A 21564-nucleotide genomic window follows, 5' to 3' on the forward strand; every position below is an offset into this window, starting at 1 on the left:
CACAACATCGTCCAATGACGTAGCTAAATTGGCGATTGATGTTCGTAGTATATCTAATCCAAGAGCCAGAAAATGTACGGATCAAGAAGCATCTCCGCAATCTCCTCGTTGCCTTTTGACAACGCTTCCTTCATCTCACTTTCAGTGACTCCGGCTCCATGATCAAGAAGCATCTGCATGATCGGCCTATGTCCGTAGCGTATAGCCCTGCAGAGTGCACTGCCAGACAGACTGTTGTAATGAACGTCAGCCTTTACCCCCTTCCCAAGCAAAAGTCGTACAATCTCCTCATGGCCTTCACCTGCTGCTTCCCAGAGTGCTCTACCACCGTACGCGCGGGTATCAATGCCACGATCCAGTAGCTTCTGCACAATGCCCAAATGTCCTCCATACGCTGCAGCTTCAAGTGAATTCCTCGATGCAAGGTGGATACTGCTCAATCCAATATTGACGTTCGCACCTCGATCCAGGAGGATCTTTATCACTTCTTCGTGGCCGTTATAACACGCATCTGCCATAGCAGTCCCGTGGAACTCTCCCTCGCCGTCGACATCCGCTCCCTCGTTCAAAAGCAGCCGAACCAACTCCGCGTGTCCATTTCTAGCAGCCGTTATCAGTGACCGATTGCATTCGCAGCCTTTCCGCAATATAAAGCCGTGATCGAAGAGTATTCGCGTGGCTTTGATATCTCCCCGTGCAACAGCTTTGGATAAAGGGCATACACCTCTCCACAGCCAATTATGCCAGATGTCTGGATTTCTGCCACCGGATTCTTCTTTTTCAGTATCTCGCATCTTGTCGAGGACCTCTCTGACCAAAGGGGTAATACTGAAGTGCGCAACGGTGTCGATATCACCCCACCACCATCCTCCGTATCCGCTATACAGATACATCCAGTTATTCCTCTCCGGGCCATCCCCGGTACAAAGTTCTCTGACGGCATCGAGACTTGTTTCCGCGGCAGACTCGGACTGGTAGTTGTAATGAGTTGGCCAGTATTGCGCGGCATATCGTAGGAATGGGGATTTGCGTTCCTCGCGACGCATGTTTCTTTGTGATTTTGGTTTTTTGTATTTGTGTTCGTTGTAATGGACGTAGGATCTCATTTTGAGGGTGAAGAGGAATGAAAGACATGCTCGGGTGAGCATTTCATGTCCAGTGGTTATGTCGATACTGCCTTCCCAAAGCGTGGAAGGATGATTCTCAGCTTTCTGAAGAAGAAACTCTCTGGCTGATTTATGGATAATATTCACAGTTGACCTGTTTCTTAGTAAAACTTCATCTAGAAGTCCCATGACCAAGCCTTTTTGTTCAGGGTGCCTTTTTGCCAGTTGCCAGTAACAGAGTCGATATGGGTTGGATATAGCCGCAGTAGGATCTGAGTCGACAAGCTCCATGGCCAAAAACAGCTCCGAGTGTGATAGACGCCGCTGTATAGCTAGGAGAATATGGAGCATCTTCTTAACGGTTGAAGGGCCCCATTTGGCGCTCGTCATGTCCAATGCTTTTTCGTAAACACCATGGATATCCATCGGAAAGTCACTCAGCAGAGCATCAATTCTTGAAAACTCTAGAGGCAAATATTTCTCTTCCTTGAGTGTGTTGAGAATCAGGCTAGTCCCTGCCCGCAGCCAAAGCCAAGTCTTTTGTCCATTGCCTGTTAGAATTTGCTGGACAATTTCCTGATATTCGCTTGGAATGACATGAAGAAAGTCGTTAATGAAGGATTCCATGTCTAAATGAACCAGATGGAGTAGCTCATCCGCATCGATCAAAGTTATCAGCTTACCACTAGCTGCATCACGAAGGTCCTCAAAGTCCTGCTTCAAGGTACCTTTTAGTTGGCAACTGGTGATAAAGAATTTGACAACCGATTGTGGACTTTGACTCGGCCGGTTCGATATTGCCGAATAAAAACGACCCAAAGCTTGAAGCAGTCGCCTCCTCTCCGTTGAATCACACTCATCCATGCCATCGAGCACACACACGAAATGCCCAGCTCGATCATCGCTCGCACATCGAACGAAATGAGGCCATACTTTGTCAAAGTCCAGCCATGGCCTATAAAATTCTGCCGAGAATTCTTTCAGCAAATTCTTAAGTCTCCTTTTAGTGGGTAATCGAGCCCAGGTCTGATGGATAAAGGTAGAATATGGCGTCTTCTCAAAAAGCTGATGTAGTAGACCGCAGACTGCACTTGCAGCAGTCATTCGCCGTGCATGGCCTTCGAGGAAGAAGTAATAGGAAGTAGTTGTATCTCTTTCAGAAGACAAGCTTCCTTCTTCCCACCATTCATGGCTTTGAGTGGCTAGTGTTTTCGCAAGAGTAGACTTGCCCTGTCCAGGACTGCTGGTCAACCAGAGGATGCTTGGTTGGTCTGTATCACGCCAGTGCTTGACACGTGGATCGTCAAAAAACCATGTTCCCGTGTTTTCGGATATAGGTTGGTGATAGTCGTCGTCGTACTCGTAGCCTGCGGACAGTCTGTCCATGGCATCTTGCGGCCGGGTGTCGGGCATCGTGTGGGAGCTGCAGGGTTGTTGCCGTTCTAAGCGGTTACATCAATCTTGGCATAGTAGATATTGAAGGTATTGATACAATGGTTGAACGATTCAGATCATATGTGACTGTAGTAAACGACGTGTGGTGGATGCTTTGACCTCCACCCTCGTGAGGCTGAGCACGACATGCTGATTAGGCCACCACAAGGAATTACACAAGACAGAGAATAAACATTCGAATGATGAGACTTTATTTCTACTCTTAGTGTTGTAAATATTGTTATACTAAATAGTAAACATATCTAACCATCTCCTGCTTTTTTTCCGATATCTTCCTGATTTCCTGCGTTCTATTAGGCCCAAGGTAGCCAACCGCATCTAGATAGGCGCTACCTAATTCGGTACCATCTCCGACCGAGGCTTGAGACAATACAGTCTTTTTTCAAAGATTTATGAATCATCTTCTTCGACTTACTGCTTATTTGAAGATTCAGAATATGCATTGTAACCTCGATATGTGCAACGTGCTTATCGCTAAGCTTTTTGGCCCCCAGAAACATCTGAACCCTTGTTGGGCCAAACGGGAAAAATGCGTAATTGATACCAACTTTACTAGCAAAAATGAGGGACAAGTGTAATATAAACTGCGCTATTTCCCTATTAGGTAGCCGCTATGATAGCTGCGCATCTCGTGGAGCCTCACAGCCCCCCTCAAGTTTGGGTCGAGTTACTTCCAAGATAAAAACCCTTCGAAGGTCTCTCATAAACCTGTCAACCACCGAGTGAGTTTCCCGCTGCTTCTATTCACCATGTCAGAGAGTGGATCCAGTGATCACGCTCGGGACTTTGTCTTGCTCGAACGCAATGGTGGTAAAGCTACTGAATCCTAAAACGACACGAAAATGAGACTAACCTTGTAATAGATTCGCAGGACCCAGACCTGAAAAGGATAAAGATTTGGTTGAAGCCAACGGATTCAGACTCTCCTGCTAGTGAATACAGAAAACATCTCCACTCCCATGCCGCAGGAACGGGCGAATGGATTTTCGAGACTGAGCAGTATCGCGATTGGAGCCAGTCAGACTCGGTCGGTAATCTTTGGATCAGGGGAATTCCTGGCTGCGGCAAGTCTGTCGTCGCTGCCACCTTGACGAGCCGTCTTCAACGCCTTGAAAGCCCTCCAGTCCCTGTCTTGTTCTTCTTTTTCAGAGAAATCATTCAAACCAATCGGTCTCCACAGTCGCTAGTGCAGGACTTTTGCCACAAACTCATTGATCACTCCCCGTTACTACAAGCAACTTTGAAGAAATTGCGAGAAGACTTCCCAGATGAGCTTCCATTTGACAAACTATGGGAGGCATTATCAACAGCCATGCGGGCGATGGAGAAGATATACTGCGTGGTTGATGCATTGGATGAGATGGAACTTGGGCACGACCAATGGCTTGAGAATTTCCTCAACTTGGGTCGCCAGTTCCCTCGATCAATCAAAACCACCGTCACCAGTCGGCAGGTTCCTCACGTGGAGAAGCATATGTTCAAAACCCAGCTCGTTGATCTGCGTCTTGATCGTCGACGATTAGATCGTGATATCTCGATATACGTCTCGAAGCGTTTGGAAAATTCGGAATTGGACCTTTCTCCGAGCGACGCTGAGATGATAAGGACTGCGATTTGCGAGAGAGGAAATGGCCTCTTTTTGTATGCAAGGCTCATGCTCGATGAACTGCTGCGGAATCCAGAGGACCTCCAATCGCGTGTCCATAACCTTCCTCACGGATTAGGTGATATGTATAGCGATATCCTATGCGAGCATGCTGCAAGCTCAGGAATATCCAGTGACTTGCAGAGACTGATCCTGGAATGGATCACTCATTCAGCAAGGCCACTTCGCCTTCTAGAGCTTGCAGCCATGATTGAGTCCTCGCCCGAACGCATCTATTTCGGCTCGGATGTGAAACTTGCAATCAAGACTTCCTGTGGACCACTTCTCGAAATTTGCGAAGATGGAGTCATTCAGATTATCCACCACTCACTCACAGAGTTCATTCTCAATCGAGACGTGGAGCACATCGTGATGAACAACCAAAACAGGGAATTTGCGGTAGTTGATTCCCAAGCCGTCCACAGGAAGATTGCACACACATGCATCGACTACCTCACTAGTGGGCGCTTCCAGAAGTGGGAGCCCACCGAATATCGAATCCACGAGCCACAAGAACGCCAGTCGCTCTTCTTGCAATTTTACTTTCTTCGATATGCTACTTTGGAGTGGCCATTCCATGCGGCCAAAGCGGGAGATGACATGGAACTCCTGGCAAAACTTGGTGACTTCTGTCAAGACGGTAATCATGACTATGAATCGTGGAATGACATATGGCGTGCCGGCCAAGGAGAAGACGTCCCTCGCCGCTGCTCGCCTCTCCATGTTGCTGCCTACACCGGGCTTTCCAACTTGGCTCAATACCTTCTGTCTCAAGGGGCAGATCCAGATTCAAAGGATGATGACGGTCGCACGCCCATGATGTATGCTGTGATGAAGAACCACGACAAGGTTGTAAGCATTTTGTTACAGAATAACGCTAGTCGCGACGAGGTCGTTATGGACGCATATGGCATTAGGAAGCACTCCTTACTTTACTATGCGTGCAAGCTGAACCATACCCCAGTCGTACGGGCCCTGATCAGTGGGGGCGTGGATCCAATGGCAACAGATAATCAATTTAGATCCTCAGGGACTACCTTTTGTGACATTGTTGAGAAGGACTTGGCCTATGGCGTGCGGTTTCAAATCTCGGCTCTTGGGTGTGCCTGTCAAAACGGACATGTTGAAGCAGTCCGTGAGCTGATGAAGCACGTCAGTCCAGTCGACCTTTGTGCAGGCAATCTTCACTTGGCTGCCAGATCAGGTAAAGCTGAAACTGTTGCAGCTTTACTGGAAAATGAGCATGTTCGATTGACCATTAATGATCGCGACTCGGATGGTAACACACCACTGTATCTGGCAGCTTGCATACGCAGTGCTTCAACGATCCAAGTTTTGCTTGACCATGGTGCCGATATCACAGTTCGATCTCTGAACCGCAATAGCCCTCCGGAGCCGCCAATGGGCATGGATCCTCGATTCAACTTTGAAGCTTCCCCAAGCTATACACCGCTGCATGGTTGGGCTATCGGCTTTCCACGAGATCAATCTGAATTTCTTGAAGGGCAAGACATGGTGCCTGCCTTGGATTTATTACTACAGGCAGGTTGCGATATCAATGCTAAGGACTATAGGGGACGCACTACTCTCTTCAAGTGGCCTCATCCGCACTGGGCAGACATGTTTGCCGAGGAATTTATTGCCACTCTCCTTGACCGTGGCGCTGATGCGACTGTGGTCGATGACGAGGGACAGACCCCTCTTCACAGTCTACATGAGAGGCCTTTTGAAAAAGCAGTCAAACTGCTTGTCAATGCTGGGGTTGATATCAATGCCCAACGAAAGAAGGATGGGTTGACAGTCTTGATGTGCACTGCTCTGATGCAGAACCATACCAACCCAACTGTGTTCCACGAATTGAAAGCAGATTTTGACCTTCAAGATTGGGAAGGAAATACAGCTTTCCACCACTATTTTAGAAGGAGTCCAGCTGGAAATGACTGCCACCTTGATACCTGGCTATCTTTCTCAAATTTACAGAGGCAAAATGACCTTGGAAGAACGCCATTGCACGAGTACATGTATCGGCAGGGTGGGTGCGTGGACATGGAGGGAAAGCAGCTCCAGCCATTGTTGGAAATGGTCAAACGTGGTGTTTCACTGGAAACCAAGGATGGGCTTGGACGCACAGCACTGCTTATCGCACTGATGGGCACAGGGGGCGTTTCCTTACAATTTGTCGAAGAATTGCTCAGGCTCGGAGCAAACGTTCAAGCAATAGACTATCAAGGGAAGTCCGGTGAGTCTTGCCAATCATCCTACCCGTGAGATCCTGCAATTTCGCTAACAAGCCGCAGCTCTCCATTATGCTTTCAAACCACTTCGGAAGCATTACGTCTCGAAAGATGAAACCCTCGACGTAATCCGGTGCCTTATCAAAGCAGGTGCAAATGTCCATGCAGTCGACCACGAGGGAAACACTGTGTTTCACGACATGGTCGGCCATGAACCGACCACTTCGTACGATAATTGGTTCTGCATCGAGGAGCCCGCCCGCGCGGCGATCGAGATAGGTGTACCTTTTCAACAGGCTAACTACAGAGGCAGAAACGCTTTGCATGTTGCAGCAGCCATGGGAAATGACCATGGATACTATGTCACGAAAAAGGTCATGACCCGTTTGGAATTCCTTCTTCAGCCAAACATGCCCTTCGACGTGAATGCCAGAGATAACGACGAAGTCACTCCATTGCATCTCGCGTCTGCTGTGTCGGACACCAACTCTCTGATTTTGATCGAGAATGGTGCTGACGTCCAGATCAAAGACCGTCTTGGTCGCACTCCTCTTCATTTCGCTGCCAGGGCTGGACAAAGCAACGTCGTCGGCCTGCTGGCAGAAATTTATCGTCAGCGGTCAATTGACATTGATCAGCGATGCAGCGAGAAAAGATCTGCTTTGCACCAAGCTGCACGATCGGGCAACTCAGAGGCCGTTCGAATTCTTCTCCAGGCCGGGGCCAATGCCTCCCTAGCAGATCGGCTGGGCCGGACGCCATTGCATGCTGCTGCTGAATTTGAAGTCATAACACGTGCCCAGAGAATACAGATTCAAATCGAGTCGACGCCATCTGCTCCTGCACCTCGCAAGGGATTTTCCAGAACCAAACCAAGCGATGCTTTCTCGCGTATGCAACTTATTGTATTGGATGAGGACGGTGCTAGATGCATTCAAGAGGTCATCAGATTGCTTCTAGCTGCCGATGCAAATCCTAGCCAAGTCGATGCGAATGGTCATCGGCCCTTGGATGTGGCGGTGATGCTTGGCTGTTCACCAGCTGTTGATGAATTGAAATTATCCATGGATGATCTCCAATCGCGGTCTCTGGACCCAATTGGCGAGTCACTTTTGACAGTTACTGAATCCAGGGTCCGAAATCTCGTTGAGTCAACCCAAGTCCCCGAAGATTGTACACGATTCTTCGAGCGGGTTTTCTCAACGGGCAACGAGCGTTTGGCCGAGGCGTTTGTTCGGAACCAGCCGATGAAGATGGACAGCGGAGAAAAATCTCCTTTGTGTCTTCTTGCCCGCTGGGGCTTCACTTCCATGATGAAGAGACTGCTTCCCTGTGTTGAGGATCTAGGAGGCTTGGTACCTTCTCTTCTGAAACACGCCGCGAAGCGGTCTCTTTCCAACCTCGCGATGCTCAGCCTTCTTGTCAAATACCTACCTCAGAACGACACAAAAGTACTGAGTACTCTGCTCGGCGAATTCTCTGGTGGCCTGCGGTGGTGGCATCCTCGTGCTCTGTCTCTCCTTCTGGAAGCTGGCGCCGATCCAAATGTGTCTCTTAAAGATGGGCTCAATCCACTCTTAATTTCTCTGTCTCCTCATCGAGAAAAAGATGAGGGGAATCGCCGCTACAAGTGGAGCAACGAGATCATTGATATCCTTCTCAAGCACGGCGCAGACCCTGATGTTGTTCCGGAGAAAGGCTGGTTGACACCTATGGCCGCCGCCATCCGTGGTAGATGTAGCGTGGAGACCATCCAGCTACTTATCAGCCATGGTGCCAAAGTTAATGTTGAGAGTCATTGCTTGGTAAATACGGCCATCGATGTGCATAGTTACGATGCTCTTGAGGTGCTCTTGAAAGCCGGAGCAAACCCCAATGGTAATAGCCGTCGAATCCCCCTTGTGAACGCCGCAGGATGGTTGGACAAGGGCGAAGCAGCGATGTGCCTTCTCCTTCAGTATGGTGCAGATCCTCTTCATCCAACGGAGGATGGATCCTCGACTGCTTTCCATGAACTGTGTCGTGACAATCGTCCCATTCAGCTCATCTTGGAAACGAGTGTAGATCTCAACGTCGCTGATGGTTCAGGATACACACCTCTTATCAGAGCCACCAACACTTACTGGTGGACGAAGACTCACCTGGCAGCAATGGACTTGATCGAAGCTGGTGCGGATGTTCACGCTGTCGATCACACTGGGTCTTCTGCGCTGCACTATGCCGCAAGTTTGGGAAACCTCGAGGTTTTTCAAGCCCTTTTAAACAAATCAGTTCCTCTATCTGCACGCAACAACGAAGGATTCACTCCTCTGACGACTGCTCTAAATAGCTATTCAGCCCCAGAATTGTCATATAGAAAGGAAGTCTGTACAATGATTAATTTCCTTCTGGATCAAGGTGCAGATCCATTGAGCACTCTCCCAGACGGACGAACAGCCCTCCACTGCATCGCCGGAATGCTCATGAATTACAGTAATGTGAACCCGCAGAAACAAATTGAATGGGACGAGGGCGAAGACCACTTCACCTCTACATATCAGCTTTATCAACGGTTCCTCGATGCAGGGTGTGACCGCGAGGCAAGAGACAATGAGGGCAACACGCCGATATTCTTTTATGCGACAGGCCCCAAGTCTGATATACGCTCGAATGAACCTCCGGCACGTCCGTCAAACCCCGAAGACTATAAGGAGATGTTCTCGGAGCATGATGTTCACAAAGTCAACTATAATGGAGACTCGCTGTTGCATGCTATCGCACTGAGAGAGGAGTGGATCTGCGATGCAGATGAGGCTGAAGGATTGTTTTCGACCCTTGTTGAGTTGGGACTGAGTCCTTGGAAAGAGAATAACAGTGGACAGACGGCCTTGGATATCGCTGCTGCTCATGAAAAGCAGGAGATTCTTGCTTTATTTGCTCGAGATGATTGATTTCCTGTGACTGCTATGTTCTTCTCAGGCCATTTGATAATGCTTAGTGTCTTTCCTTGGAATTTACAAACTTGTATGAAAGAGTGCGGGTTTGGAATAATCGATGGTCAAGTATACTTTATGCTATCTACAGAAGGAATTGCTTCCATAGCCACTAACAGCAAACCACAGGAAAATCAGCATAAAATGAAAGTGCCGTTTCCAGATAGGCCGATCACACCACAAGAAAGAAAATCCACCAATCCACCCAGTCGCCAACGCAAAATAGAACAAGGGAGAAATCCTTCCAGCTGAGTAATAGAAGATAGAAATAAGAAGATAAGGGGAACAAAGGGGCAGATAGAAAATAGTCTCCTAGGTTGAATAGAGAAGACAGGACACGGTAGCTGCTCATGGTGGAGGTCGAGGTCCAATGATTTGTCGCCTGGCACCTCCAATCCCGAGGCCTGTGCCACCACGATTCTGGTTGTCGCCGCCCATGTAGCCATATTGGTGAACATCCCAGCTTTGACCTGGGCCAGAACCCATGCTAGGATCGCGCGCAGCAGCTTGGGTTTGCTTCTGGTTCTCTTCCCACTCGCGCTGGCGCTCACGTTCGCGCTCCATCTCACGCTCCAGAAGTGACTTGGAAGCCCACCCACCAGCACGAGTCTTCTCTTGAGATTCAATGCGGCGCTTGTTCTCTGCGTCAACTTCGGATGTAGTGCTGTAGTCCTGTGGCCGGTGGGTAGAGGGTGCAGGAGCCTGCGGTGCCGGGTTCGACGAAAGGAAACGGTCGACTCGATTCTCACGACCGCGGCTAGCTGTGTATGCTACCGGGTCTGGCAAGGGACGTGGAGCTGCAGGAAGATCGCGGGCCGGAAGTGCTGGCTTGGGCGATGCAACAGGCTCGGGGAGTGGACGAGGCGGTGGAGGGGGCGCCTGTTCCTCCTCTGCTGTCTCGGGTTCTTCAGAAGCTGCTGGCATTTCCTGGTTCCTCAGCCATTCTCCACGGAGCATGCGCCGTTCCTGTTCCAGCGAGGAGAGATCGTAGCTTGGCTTAGGAGGCACGGGCGCCGGGCGTTGGCGGTTCTGACTGAGAGGCTGGGGCTCTTGAGGCTGAACGCTTTGCCGTTCGCTCTGGTATTGTTGCTCTCTCTCTTTGGCCAGGGCCAACTCGCGCTCAAGCTCTTTGATACGGCGGCTTTCCGGGGTCTCCTCAGGTAGACCAGCTGCATTGCCGGTACTGACGCTGCGGGGTTGGTCAGCCTGGTATTGACTGAGGAACTGGCCATTGAGACGAGCATCGTTAGCACCCCGTCGACGCTGTCGCTCTTGGTCGAGACGCTCCTCGGCTGCTTTTTCTTCTGCAACGCGGCGTTGCTCTTCTTCTTCCCACTGGCGCTTTTCCTCATCCCAGCGCTTCTTTTCCATTTCCATCTGCTGCCGTTCCTTCTCCCTCATACGGGCTGTCTCTTCTTCCCAACGACGTTGTTCCTCGGCCTTGGCTCGGGCCTCTTCTTCCTCCTGCTGTTGCTGGCGGATGCGTTCAGCCTCCTCTCTATCCGCATTTTCCTGGCGGATTCTCTCTTCCTCCTCCCGTCTGCGCTTCTCCTTCTCCGCTAGACTAGGCACGGCTGGCCCCGGTGTAGTGATCTGTCGCCGAGCACCGAACGCAATGCCTTGATTACCCTGGCTGGCACCACCCATGTAGCCGTATTGATGAATATTCCAAGCCGGCGAAGTAGCGCCCTCGTCGCCCCTCTTGCTCCAAGAGCTATATGACCCCGACGGGTTCGCATCGCTAGCGTTACTCGAAGCCCGTCCATTCCGAGTAAACGAGCCACTGCCTGATGAGCCGGTAGCATTCGGACTAATCACGCCACGCTTGCTTTGGGGGCCGACGGTCCGGGGAAACTTGTTAGGGGCGAGGGCGTTCGCTCGGCGGCTAAATGCCGCTAAGCACTGAAGGACTTGGGCCGGATCTTTGGATTCGTAGAGATCGACTGTGAGGAAAACGTCGTGTGGAGGTAGGTTCAGAGGGGCCATTTGGCATGCACGCAGGAAATGCGAGATGTTCTCCATCTGTACGAATGGCATCCCTGACGGCTTATACTTCACGCCTGGTGACACAGCCAGATTGACCAGCCTTGAAGGAAAGGGGCGTCAGTCAAGGTTTCAATTCTGGGGATCCATACAATAGCGTCAAAAATCCTCCAGTTCATACTCACTTGCAAAGGGCCACACCATCCTTCAACCCTTCCAACAGATCGCTGGATGGCAGTTTCTCCCGTAGTACCTCCTCAATCCAGTCGCGTACCTCCGCGGCTGCCTGCGGGGTATAGCGGGACAGTCGCAAGTTGCGCAAGTCTTTGTCCAGTGAAGTCACAGAAGCCATGATGAGATTTGAATCATCGGTCTGCGGCCAGATACCCCGTTGTGTTGTAATGAGTAGACAAGTGTCAGTTCTAGTCTGACTATGTATCCGTATGCGTGCGAATGTGCCTGATCGGCCCCAAGGGTGGGGAGTTGGGGTTGGGTAGCAGAGGAGAGTAAAGGGGGAAGTAGTTTAAGTAGTCCAAGTGCGAAAGAATTCCAAAGTTCAAATCACAAAAGGAATCCGAATAAAGCGGCTTGGAGGGGGAGAGAAAAGGAGAGTTAAGGGGAAGTAAGTGGAATGGAATGCTCGGGGCTGTTTATTTCGGCTCCGCCGATGACGTTCCTGACGTTCTGCTTCTTTTTACCCGCGAACCACTTTTTCTCCACGCCTCCTCCTTACCTAGCGCCGCGTCGCAACATCACAATGGTGAACAGTCTCTGGTTCAAGTGGAAGAGCCTTCGGCTACCCTGGCGACGATCTTTCTTGGTCGGTGAGTGTCACTTTCATTCGCTTCCTTGTCTTCCTGCTGGATGCGCTTGCCCATGGAAATTCGCCGATCTTGCTGACCATTCCCTTTCTAGGCCAAGACCTCGCCGGAAATACTTTCTGGGAGTTCAAGGACGTTGCGAATGCCAACCGATTCCGCCGGATTGTGAAATTCGATCCCAAGACACATTACGGAGATGTCCAAGTCACACGTTAGTTCTATCGCCTCCGGGGAGGTCCGCGGTTCGCCACAATCACTCCTCCAGCTCCAAACAAAACCACTGCCGGAAGAAATATCGCTGACTCTTTTTGACTCGATAGCACAATGGCATCAATGGCTTCGATATGTTCGACAAGATCCGCCGAGTCTTGAAGAACAGCAGCAGGACTTGGTTCGCCAAGCGCAGATCAAGCACCTCGCTCGACTTGCAGATGAACGCTGGGCCAGCAAGCCGTCTTTCCTTGACAAACCAAAGACCCAACAACCACTACCACCCACAGAACCCGCTAAACCCTCGGTGAATCCGACCACCGAGTCTCCTCCAGAAACCTCGACATCCACACCCCCGACTCCTACCCCCAAACCTGCATCTGCCAAACCGAAGGCCCCGAAGGAGGATCCGTGGGCGAAGGCGAACCCCGGTAATCCTGGAGACACCTGGCAGCCAGAGTCATGGACCCCTTCATCAAAGCGGTGAAACGTGACCCAGAAACAGGATCTAGCGCCAATATAGGTGAAATTTTGGTCTTGAGCGAGGATCTTTGGGTTGCGAACTGGACGGCAATTTCCCGCATACTCCCTAAGACCCAGAGAGTTTCTAACGCCTCGACACGGGTATTTCTTTCGAGCATGGGTGCTTTCGCGGGAATGTATAAGTTACAGGGTCCTTTTGGAAGACTTGCTGCAAGCCATGCGCAGTCATTGAACCTCTGCAAACTAGGGGGCTCCTATCATAAAATACTGCCAGTGGAAGTCGTCGTTATGTCTCCTTCATCAAAAACGCGTGGGTCGCAGTGGTGACGAATCTGAAGGAGCGTCTTGTACGATGCAGCCATTGAACCACTGCGGATGAGTTCTGCTGTAATGCTGCAGCGTCAAGATCACTCCTCAAGCCGCACACTCCTCTCTTGAACTATGTAAGATTCTGCAGGTCGATATTCGGCCCATTGTACATTAATTGAACTTTCTACATATCTCATACACAAGCTTAACCCCCGATCAACTCTAAGGCTTCGAATCACCAGTATTTCTTGTAGATCCAGTCCTAAAATCCTAGTCTACTACTACCTACAAAGTGGAAATGTACAAGATTTTGGGGGCCCGAAGGCCTTTTTTTGTATTTTTCTAGTTTTAAGAACGCATCAAAAAATCAATCGCGAAAGCAAAAATTAGCAAAACATGTTAATCAATGTCAAAAGACATCACCATCCCTTCTTTTTGTAAGTTTTCCACCTTTTCCGTATGCTTTTGGTCTTCGTGTTTTCTCCAAGGCTGAGCTAAATTGCTCTTGCCAAATAATACCCGCCTTTTTTTTTGGTCTTTTCTCAGTGGTAAAGCAAATCGACGAGCATGTGTTCGAGTGCCGACATTTTGATGGACACGATGCAACTTCAGCTTCAAGAGGATAAGAATATGCAAGGTAAACTGATGATCAAGCGCAAGCAGAAGACAAGGGCTCTGCAATGCATGCTCTAGATGTAGACCATAGTCTCCGAGAGGTTAGGCGCCAGACGAGTGACTGCATCCCCAGGAGCAGGCGGGCGGACGTTTCCACGGGTCATCTGGTGCTCGTAGTAATAGGCACGGACATACTTGCGAGCACGATCAGCAAACCGATCAGCCAGGAAAGCAGGAGTGCTGTAGCTGATAGCGCGAGTGCAACGACCCATCATGTAACAGATGTTGTGGGTCAGCTCTTGAATGGCATCAGCAGGGTTCCTGCCAACCAGAGGGACCATGTTAGGGTTGATAAAGATCTCGTCCCAAATAACGACATAGTGGGCCGAACGAGCCGAACCCTGCAGCGGAGCCTGCGCCTGAAGGTAGAAATCCCAAAGGTGAGGGCGGGTGATGACTCGGTCAACCACAAGGCCGTTCTTGCAGTTCGCCTTTCTATCCATGTCACCTTGCTTGGTGGGGAAAAATCGGGTATTGTGACGCTTTCCACCAACCAGGATCGTGATGTTAGGCTGTTTACCGGAATAGAGCACCGAGCAACCCTTCTTGACTTTCACCAGCTCATCTGTCAGAACCATTTCGTACTGGCCTTCGCTGACACCATCACGGAAGATCACAATGTTCTCAGGCAATGCGTTCTTGTTTTCTTTCTTCCAACGGTGAAGACGGGCCTTCATAAGCTCAGCCAAGTCAACAACGTTCTCCACGCGGCGCTCTTGGATCTTAACTTGGCCGGGCCACTGACCCATGGTCTTATCGGTGCTGGCGACGATGGAAGCAATGCTGGGGAACGTTTCGGGATCAGTAGGGGAAGGGTGGGTCACGTCCAGACCGACAACCATAGTCTTCCCTGCCGAAATCAATGATGATGGAGGCAGGTCGAGGGCCTGGTTAACACCTCCCAAGCGAAGGTTGACCTTCATGGCATTGTTGGCCCAGTACTGATCATTGTTCTTGCCCTTGTCCACAAAGAACTTCCTGGTATTGCAACAGAGAGTCACAATACCCTCGGTGGTATCTGCACGCCACTTAATATGGTCGAAGACCCGATCCATCCCCAGGGGCATGACAATGACAGCAAGGTCGACATTAAAGCCTTTCAACTTGGTGAACATATTGTCGATCTTTGGGAGATGGTCCCTATGATTCCTCGCGTCAAGCTTGACGTAGAGAATATCCTTCATCAGGCCTTCCACCGTCATGCCGCAACGCTTCATGCCCTCTGCGAACTTTTGGAAATCGACCAGAGCATCACTGGGAGGAGGAGCGCTCGTCGACAAGACGACACCAACCCAACGTGTAATTTTGGCGCATTTGTTAAAGATCCTTCCAACAAGATTCCACTGGCCTTCTGCAGGTGCCTGCTTTCCCTTTGCATACTTCAAGGTAGGAGCGCTTAGAATCCGAGCCGGCACAGCAAGCATGTTAGGATCGATCTTAATCCCATGGTCCTTTGATTTGTCACCCTTTGCTCCAACAATATCCAGGCCGTGGTCCATGATCGAGTCGTAATTCTGTGCGGGTACCCGGCAACTGAACCCGATAATACCCTGGCGCTGACCAGTACTCAGCTCGCCACGGAAGACTCGACCTTCGGGGATTATCAAGACATCCATGGGGAGATAGACGGGTCTAGCTTTGTTGCCGACGTTCACCACTGGCAAGCCAGCTGTCACAGCAATGTTGTATTCTGCCGAGCCTTGTTAGCACAGTCATCTTTCAGAGGATGCGGTTCGGAGGTTTTATACTTACTCTCCATGAAGTACTGGGCGACGGTGATCTTTCTCTTATCAATGTAGAACTTGACATTGTTAGCGTCAGCCCCGTAATCGGGAACCTCGGGCTTGAGAAGTTCGTCCTTTCCATCATCCCTCTCTGCGAGACCCCAGATGGTCTTGACACGAGGAACCTTTCCCTTCTTTTCGTCGTCGTCCTTGAGGTGGGTGCACTGAACTCTGAGTGTCTTGACGTATCTGCCGAAGAGCAGACGATCGGGGCCATAAACCTTCAAAAATGCCTCCCACAAATTTTCCAACGGACCAGGGCGGTAGAACGCGCTGTGGTTGACGCTCAAGTTGAGCAGGATACGGCCAGCAGCAAGGCGCACGCTAGCATAGTAACCACGGAGGCACTCCAGACCACCGGGAAGCTCTTGGGACTGTTTACGGCGGTCGGTCCAGTAAAACTTGTTGTTACTACCCTTGCCCAGAGTGACGACGCCACTGTCTTTGCCGGGATAGGCAGCCATAAGGATGTTCAGGAGCCGAACCATAATAGCCTCGCCGGTAACGCCGCCCCGCTCATTGAGATCGCGGAGACGACCGAGGATACCTTTGTGGTCGATCACATCGTTTAGAGTCAGTTGGACCGAGTAAACCTTAGGATCACGATCGCCGTCGGGGATATTGACTGTAAGGGCAGGCACTGTTCCAAGGCTTCCCACAGTCACCAATTCACCGGCCTTGTCTGATGCACCACCAGCTTTGGCAATTTTTGGAATCGCAAGGAGATGGTCCCAGATCTGGAGCAAGTGTCGCTTGATCTTCGGTTCCGGGGTGATCTTGGCAATGTAGGAGTGGAACTTGATATTGGGATTCAATTCCAGATCGAAGTAGTTGGCACGCACGACCAGGGGCTTTCCCTTGGTACCATAGGCAGGACGCGTAGCCATCTCGCCAGTTTTGGGTCGACTTGGTGCCTTGGAAACGGCAATCCATTGGTCCTCGAATTTGTGACTAGATTGCGAGGGTTGTGGATCTCCCTGGAGCATTCGACTGTAAAAAGATGTTAGTATATTCATCAAAAAAGGAACAGAATGATTGTATTTACTTACCCAGAATCGGGAGGACCGGAGCGACCTCCACCACCTTGAAAACCACCACGGCCACCACTTTGACCACCACCTCGGCCACCTCGGTAGGGCAGGTCACCACGGCTTGAGCCACCACGACCCGAAGAACCACGATAGGATCCAGACATTGTGACGTGTGTTCACTGGTCTGGAGTAAGGAAGGGGGGAAAGTGGATTTTTCGGATAAATGTGGAAGTGATGAATGGGAAGGAGACAAATGTATGTCGTGAAGGTGTAGAGGGAAGGTGCTTTGAGTAAGTGGGAGAAGATCTGTCACAAGTCTGGGACCTTGATTGCCCAGTGTGAGATCCTCGGAGAGGAAGAGTCGAAGGAAGGAAGTAGAGGATGAGGAGGATAGAGATATGTGTGAACGAGGGAGGAAAAGAGAAGAGGACTCCAAGTCGAGTCAAGGTATTTATGTCTAAGGCAATTGTCAGCCAGTCCGCCCCGGAAGCTTCCCTCGAACGACAAACGAATTGCTCATGAGGCAGGATAGCAAATATTGTGATAGGCAGGACGTGTTGTTTGGATTCAATGGCAGCAAATAATCGTGAAAAGCGGTTGCCGGAACGGGCTGGATAGCAACGGAAGCAATTGAGCAAGTTCCGGATGCCAGAGCAAATGAGGGAGGTAGAATTGGGAAATTAGGGCTTGTGGGACATAGGGGGAAGGAACACACTGAGTCAATGGCAGTAGCACTTGGTCACTGAGACTGGCTGTATTGACCAGGAATTGAGAGAACCAGGGGCGTAAGAAACGTCCCCAGTAAAGTGGAGAATGCAGTTTGACAAATAGCAGTGAAGATGTTTTGAATTGTAGATAATAGGATGGTGATCAACTGGCAGGGTTTGACATAGCAATTTGAGCATGAAATGGAGATTGACATACCTTGATGAGGCCCAAGACAGCCACGCCTAGAAACTTGTGTGTGTGAGCTCTGGAAACTGTGTGTTCGAGAGTGTGTGTGATATGAAAGGAAGAAGAAGGAAGGATGGTGTAGAATTCCGAGAAAAGTTAGCGATCAACTGATCTGGTATGGAAAAAAGTATCAGTACTGGACACTGCTATACACCATTGGAAAGCTGGCGACTCGAGGCCCCTGGAAAAAAGGGTCCGATCAAGTTTAGAGCAAGTTTAGCACTGGAAGAATGGTTAGCATGTTCAAGTCTGGACTCATCACAATAATACGCAACTGGATAGGGGGCTTGAAGTTCAAAATCTTTTGATATTAGACATCGATGAATGTGTCTAAACATTATGTAGGAGTAAATCTAACATTTTGGAGTATAACCCAAAGACCAAAGCTGAAAACGCAGTGAGAAAACAAACCAAACACCAAACCAGACCTTCACAACAGATATTCCCAATGATACAAAAGATCCCACAAAAAACACCGGCTAAAACGTACAGAGATATCAAGGCAATGGGAACACAATCAAGAATGTAAAGGAATAGAAATATGCAGTTTAACACAACACGGCTTCCAAAGCCTCGACATCACCGCCGGCATTGCGAACGGCACGAAGGGCAGCCTCACTCAATTTGCGGCGGCGGTCCTTGGCCTCCTGCTCCCGACGGGCTTTTGTCTTGGAGCTACCAGAGGGAGCGACACCAGTGAGGATCTTCTTGCTGTCATGGGCAGTGAAGTTGACAAATGATACACTGACAGACTTGTTTGCTCCACGGGGGCTAGTGGAGCTCTTTGCAGGCTTGGGTGCGGTCATGCTTTGACCCGAGAGTTTGCGACTGTGCTTGCGGCTGTGGTTCCCCTTGACACCATTGCGGGTATCCTTTGGTGAAGAGCCGGCCGTAGGAGAGAGTGATGGGGAGCGGGAGATGTTGTGAACTTGAGGAGCGGTGAAAGGAGCCATGAACTTCTGGTTGTTCATGGGGAGCATGGAGGATTCGCCAGGCATGTCAAAAGAGGGATCCATTTGGATCATCAGTCCTCCTTGCATCATGTCATTTTGGGCTGCGACGGTTTGCAAAGAGCGTTGAGGGGTGGGTGATGTGACCATAGTTTGGTAGTTGGTCTGTTGTTGAGCGACTCGAGTGGGCATAGGAGACCACCATTGTGCGTCGTGGCTCTGGAGATCGGGAGTAAAGGAGAGAGAGGTGGCGAGGGAGTCTGATTGCCATGAGGAAATAGAGTGAGGATCTGAGGAGTGTGATGAAGAGAAGATTTCATCTGCAGAAGGAGGGCTCGAATCGGTCAGAGCCGAGGAGCCAGGGTGGTTCATGTAGTGTTGCTGATGACGGGCAAGGGCGCTAGCCGAAGGAGATGGCATAGAGACGGCTGGAGATTGGTGGAAGAGGCGCGCATCATATTGAGCAGCCATCTCTGCAGAGTTTCGGGGGTGATTCATTGTGGTGGTGTCGCCAGTCATGTTCTCGTGTTGGATAAGAACATCGGAAGGCGGGGGAGACAAAGGAAGACGATCATCAGAGCCAGTTAGGGTGAAGTTTTGGATTCTCTGGGCCCAGGCCTCTGGATACGCCATTCTTCCTTTTTGGATAGAAGATCGCATCAAGCTAGGGGAGAAACTTTGCTTGCGTAGTAGGGCTCGACGCTCATTCGGATCACGATGACGGATGGACTTGGGGGTAAGGAGAGCGCTCTTGTTTGCCTTGCGCTGGGGAGTAGCCGGAGGAGTGGAGGGAGAAGCAGTAGAAATTCGGGTAGGAGCAGCAGGACGAGAAGAGGCTTCAAAGTTGTTCAATCCCAGGTCTGAGATGGCAGAGGGATGAACGGTGTCTTGAAAAGCGAAATGATCGCCAGCCGAGCTGTCGTCCTGCAGGGACCAGTCTTGACTCCAAGGTTGCGGCGACTGGGGATGGCGTTTAGAAGTGGAGACGGTGGGGGAGAGATCGCCACAATCGCTTGATAGAGACTCCAACGGGAAGAGCTGGTCAAAATGACTCGAGAGCATGGGATCCTTGTAATCGGGGGCAGAGGTATCCATATTGACGTATTGGTTGAATAGATCATTGAAAGAGTGATCGAATGGTTGAGCGAACATCTTGCTTTGAGTTTCCGTTTGCGGCCACGGCAGGTGAGCAGCAGGACAAATGATGATTGGCAGCCAAAGAAATCCAACGAACCGCGGCTGAACGGTGCTGATTTGATTAGGGCTGGAGGCGGAGAAATCGGAGATCCGCGGAGATCGTCCGGGTATGCAAGAGAGATCTAAATGCAAAGTATGCAAATGCAGATATGCAGAACAAAAGTGCAAACCAAAGAGATTGTTGTTTGACTGTTTGGCAATTGATGAAAACACTGCTGAGTATGCAAAGAAAGCAAAGCAAGCAAACAGCTCGAGGCGACTATTTGAAGGACTGGCAGTGCCCCAGCCTCGGACTTTCTGCACACATTCCAATGGACTGGCCAAGAGGTATCAAGAATGTGCTGTGAATGACCCGGTTGGCCCATAATCGACTCCACCAGTCTCCAAAGGAATGCCAGAGAGCTCCCTCAAACGAGATAGACCAATCGTGAGGCCCGGTAGTCTGGCGAACTACTGGAGCCTCCCAAACAGTGTCCCACCCCCATGGTGGATGTCCGTTCGGATAGCCACCCGTGGGAATGCAACCCTCCCTCAACTAAACCAGAAGCAGGGATTTTGAATAAGTCACCGTGGCGGGTGTGGGGTGGAAAAGAGAGATTAGGCATGTCAAATCAACACCCTCCATTAACATCGTCCTCCTATGGTGGCATACAAGAGTGTAAAGCAATGGATCGGGGGACTCGCCGAGCCGTCCAGGAGGAAGCAACGCCCATTGACTACATAGGCCCGGTGGGTCACCAAGAATCGTTTCCCCCTCCTCTCTTCAGTGTATGCGTCATGACAGTGGTGAGATAATCGTCAATGGCTCAACTTCGGCTGCCTCGGAGTTACCCAGCGGATCTGTTGCAGACTTGACACGGACCTGATACGAGCTTATCCTCCCACTCTCTTCTGTTCGATCATTATTAGCTAGTACAAAAAACCCATCCGTGGAGAGACTGGACGTTGTAGCGTTACCCAATACCAGGGCGCTGATATGACTGGAATGTGGACCGGGCATGTTTGAAGGCTGGATGGAATGTCACGCCCGCTCCAACAATGCAACGAACAATCCTTTGGCATTCGAGAAGGTAGTTTGGCGGGTGGAAGCTTTGGTCCAAGTATAGTGCAGAAAAAGAAAGCTCCGATCTGCAGGGGATCATCGTTCAAGACGAGCCTGTGGTTGGCTCTTCTCGAATTGAAGCTCATTTCTATAATTATCCACCCTTTCAGATCATCGTGGCTGATGATCACTGAATAATAAATGATCGAAAACATCAGTCTTTCATTGTTCAAGCCATGCCTTGAAGGAACCTTCTTTGCACAGGATCACGAGTCAAAGCGCAGTCCAGGGCATCGCGACAGGGGGAAGTGTCAGTTCCTTGGGTATCCTTGTTTTCTCAGACTACCGTTAGCCAGATCCGGACAAGCATTGCTGATTCGTGACTGGATGTTATTTTAGAGACAAAACATCGAAAACAGAGAGGTTCTTTGTACGAGGGCCGGGAGTTGGGCGCGCGATGACGTGTGGGCGCTGGTACACGCCCGACTAATTTGGGAAAGGAGTCGGCATTGTCCTGGTATCTCGTTTGAAATGTGTTAATGCATGTAAGCCTTGTAAGGTAAGTCGCTAGCCTTGATATTCCTGGGAGATCAATAGTGCAATGTTAAGGCACGTCTCTCCAATCTAGTCGCCAAACAAATCTCCAACATCGGCACCTCGGTTCCTCAGCCAACGCGTACATTGAGGCTAGCATGAGGCGCTGGATGGGTGTT

At 50.3% G+C, this 21564-nt stretch overlaps 6 protein-coding genes across 6 annotated transcripts; 2 read left to right on the plus strand and 4 right to left on the minus strand.

Annotated features, from left to right (window-relative positions):
* Window positions 1-53: 53 nt before the first annotated feature.
* N7496_002501 (ankyrin repeat domain-containing protein) lies at window positions 54-2519 on the minus strand (the record flags this gene model as incomplete). The annotated part of the gene is made up of 1 exon (XM_056695432.1): window positions 54-2519. The coding sequence occupies one exon, from the start codon at window positions 2517-2519 to the stop codon at window positions 54-56; it is 2466 nt and encodes an 821-aa protein (XP_056557644.1).
* Window positions 2520-3310: 791 nt separating this feature from the next.
* N7496_002502 (uncharacterized protein) lies at window positions 3311-9370 on the plus strand (the record flags this gene model as incomplete). The annotated part of the gene is made up of 3 exons (XM_056695433.1): window positions 3311-3371; window positions 3425-6445; window positions 6504-9370. 3 exons carry the CDS (start codon window positions 3311-3313, stop codon window positions 9368-9370), a joined length of 5949 nt encoding a protein of 1982 aa, XP_056557645.1.
* A 390-nt stretch (window positions 9371-9760) lies between these two features.
* On the minus strand, window positions 9761-11747 carry N7496_002503 (calponin homology domain protein; the record flags this gene model as incomplete). The annotated part of the gene is made up of 2 exons (XM_056695434.1): window positions 9761-11498; window positions 11581-11747. 2 exons carry the CDS (start codon window positions 11745-11747, stop codon window positions 9761-9763), a joined length of 1905 nt encoding a protein of 634 aa, XP_056557646.1.
* Window positions 11748-12152: 405 nt separating this feature from the next.
* N7496_002504 (uncharacterized protein) lies at window positions 12153-12913 on the plus strand (the record flags this gene model as incomplete). Its single annotated transcript, XM_056695435.1, has 3 exons — window positions 12153-12219; window positions 12311-12427; window positions 12537-12913. 3 exons carry the CDS (start codon window positions 12153-12155, stop codon window positions 12911-12913), a joined length of 561 nt encoding a protein of 186 aa, XP_056557647.1.
* A 994-nt stretch (window positions 12914-13907) lies between these two features.
* Window positions 13908-16872, minus strand: N7496_002505 (argonaute/piwi family protein; the record flags this gene model as incomplete). The annotated part of the gene is made up of 3 exons (XM_056695436.1): window positions 13908-15583; window positions 15646-16667; window positions 16727-16872. The coding sequence occupies 3 exons, from the start codon at window positions 16870-16872 to the stop codon at window positions 13908-13910; spliced, it is 2844 nt and encodes a 947-aa protein (XP_056557648.1).
* Window positions 16873-18210: 1338 nt separating this feature from the next.
* Window positions 18211-19764, minus strand: wetA (developmental regulatory protein WetA; the record flags this gene model as incomplete). The annotated part of the gene is made up of 1 exon (XM_056695437.1): window positions 18211-19764. The coding sequence occupies one exon, from the start codon at window positions 19762-19764 to the stop codon at window positions 18211-18213; it is 1554 nt and encodes a 517-aa protein (XP_056557649.1).
* Window positions 19765-21564: the final 1800 nt, after the last annotated feature.

The sequence above is a fragment of the Penicillium cataractarum genome (assembly GCF_028827025.1).
Source record: "Penicillium cataractarum strain IBT 29864 chromosome Unknown utg000002l, whole genome shotgun sequence".
Lineage (NCBI taxonomy): Eukaryota > Fungi > Ascomycota > Eurotiomycetes > Eurotiales > Aspergillaceae > Penicillium > Penicillium cataractarum.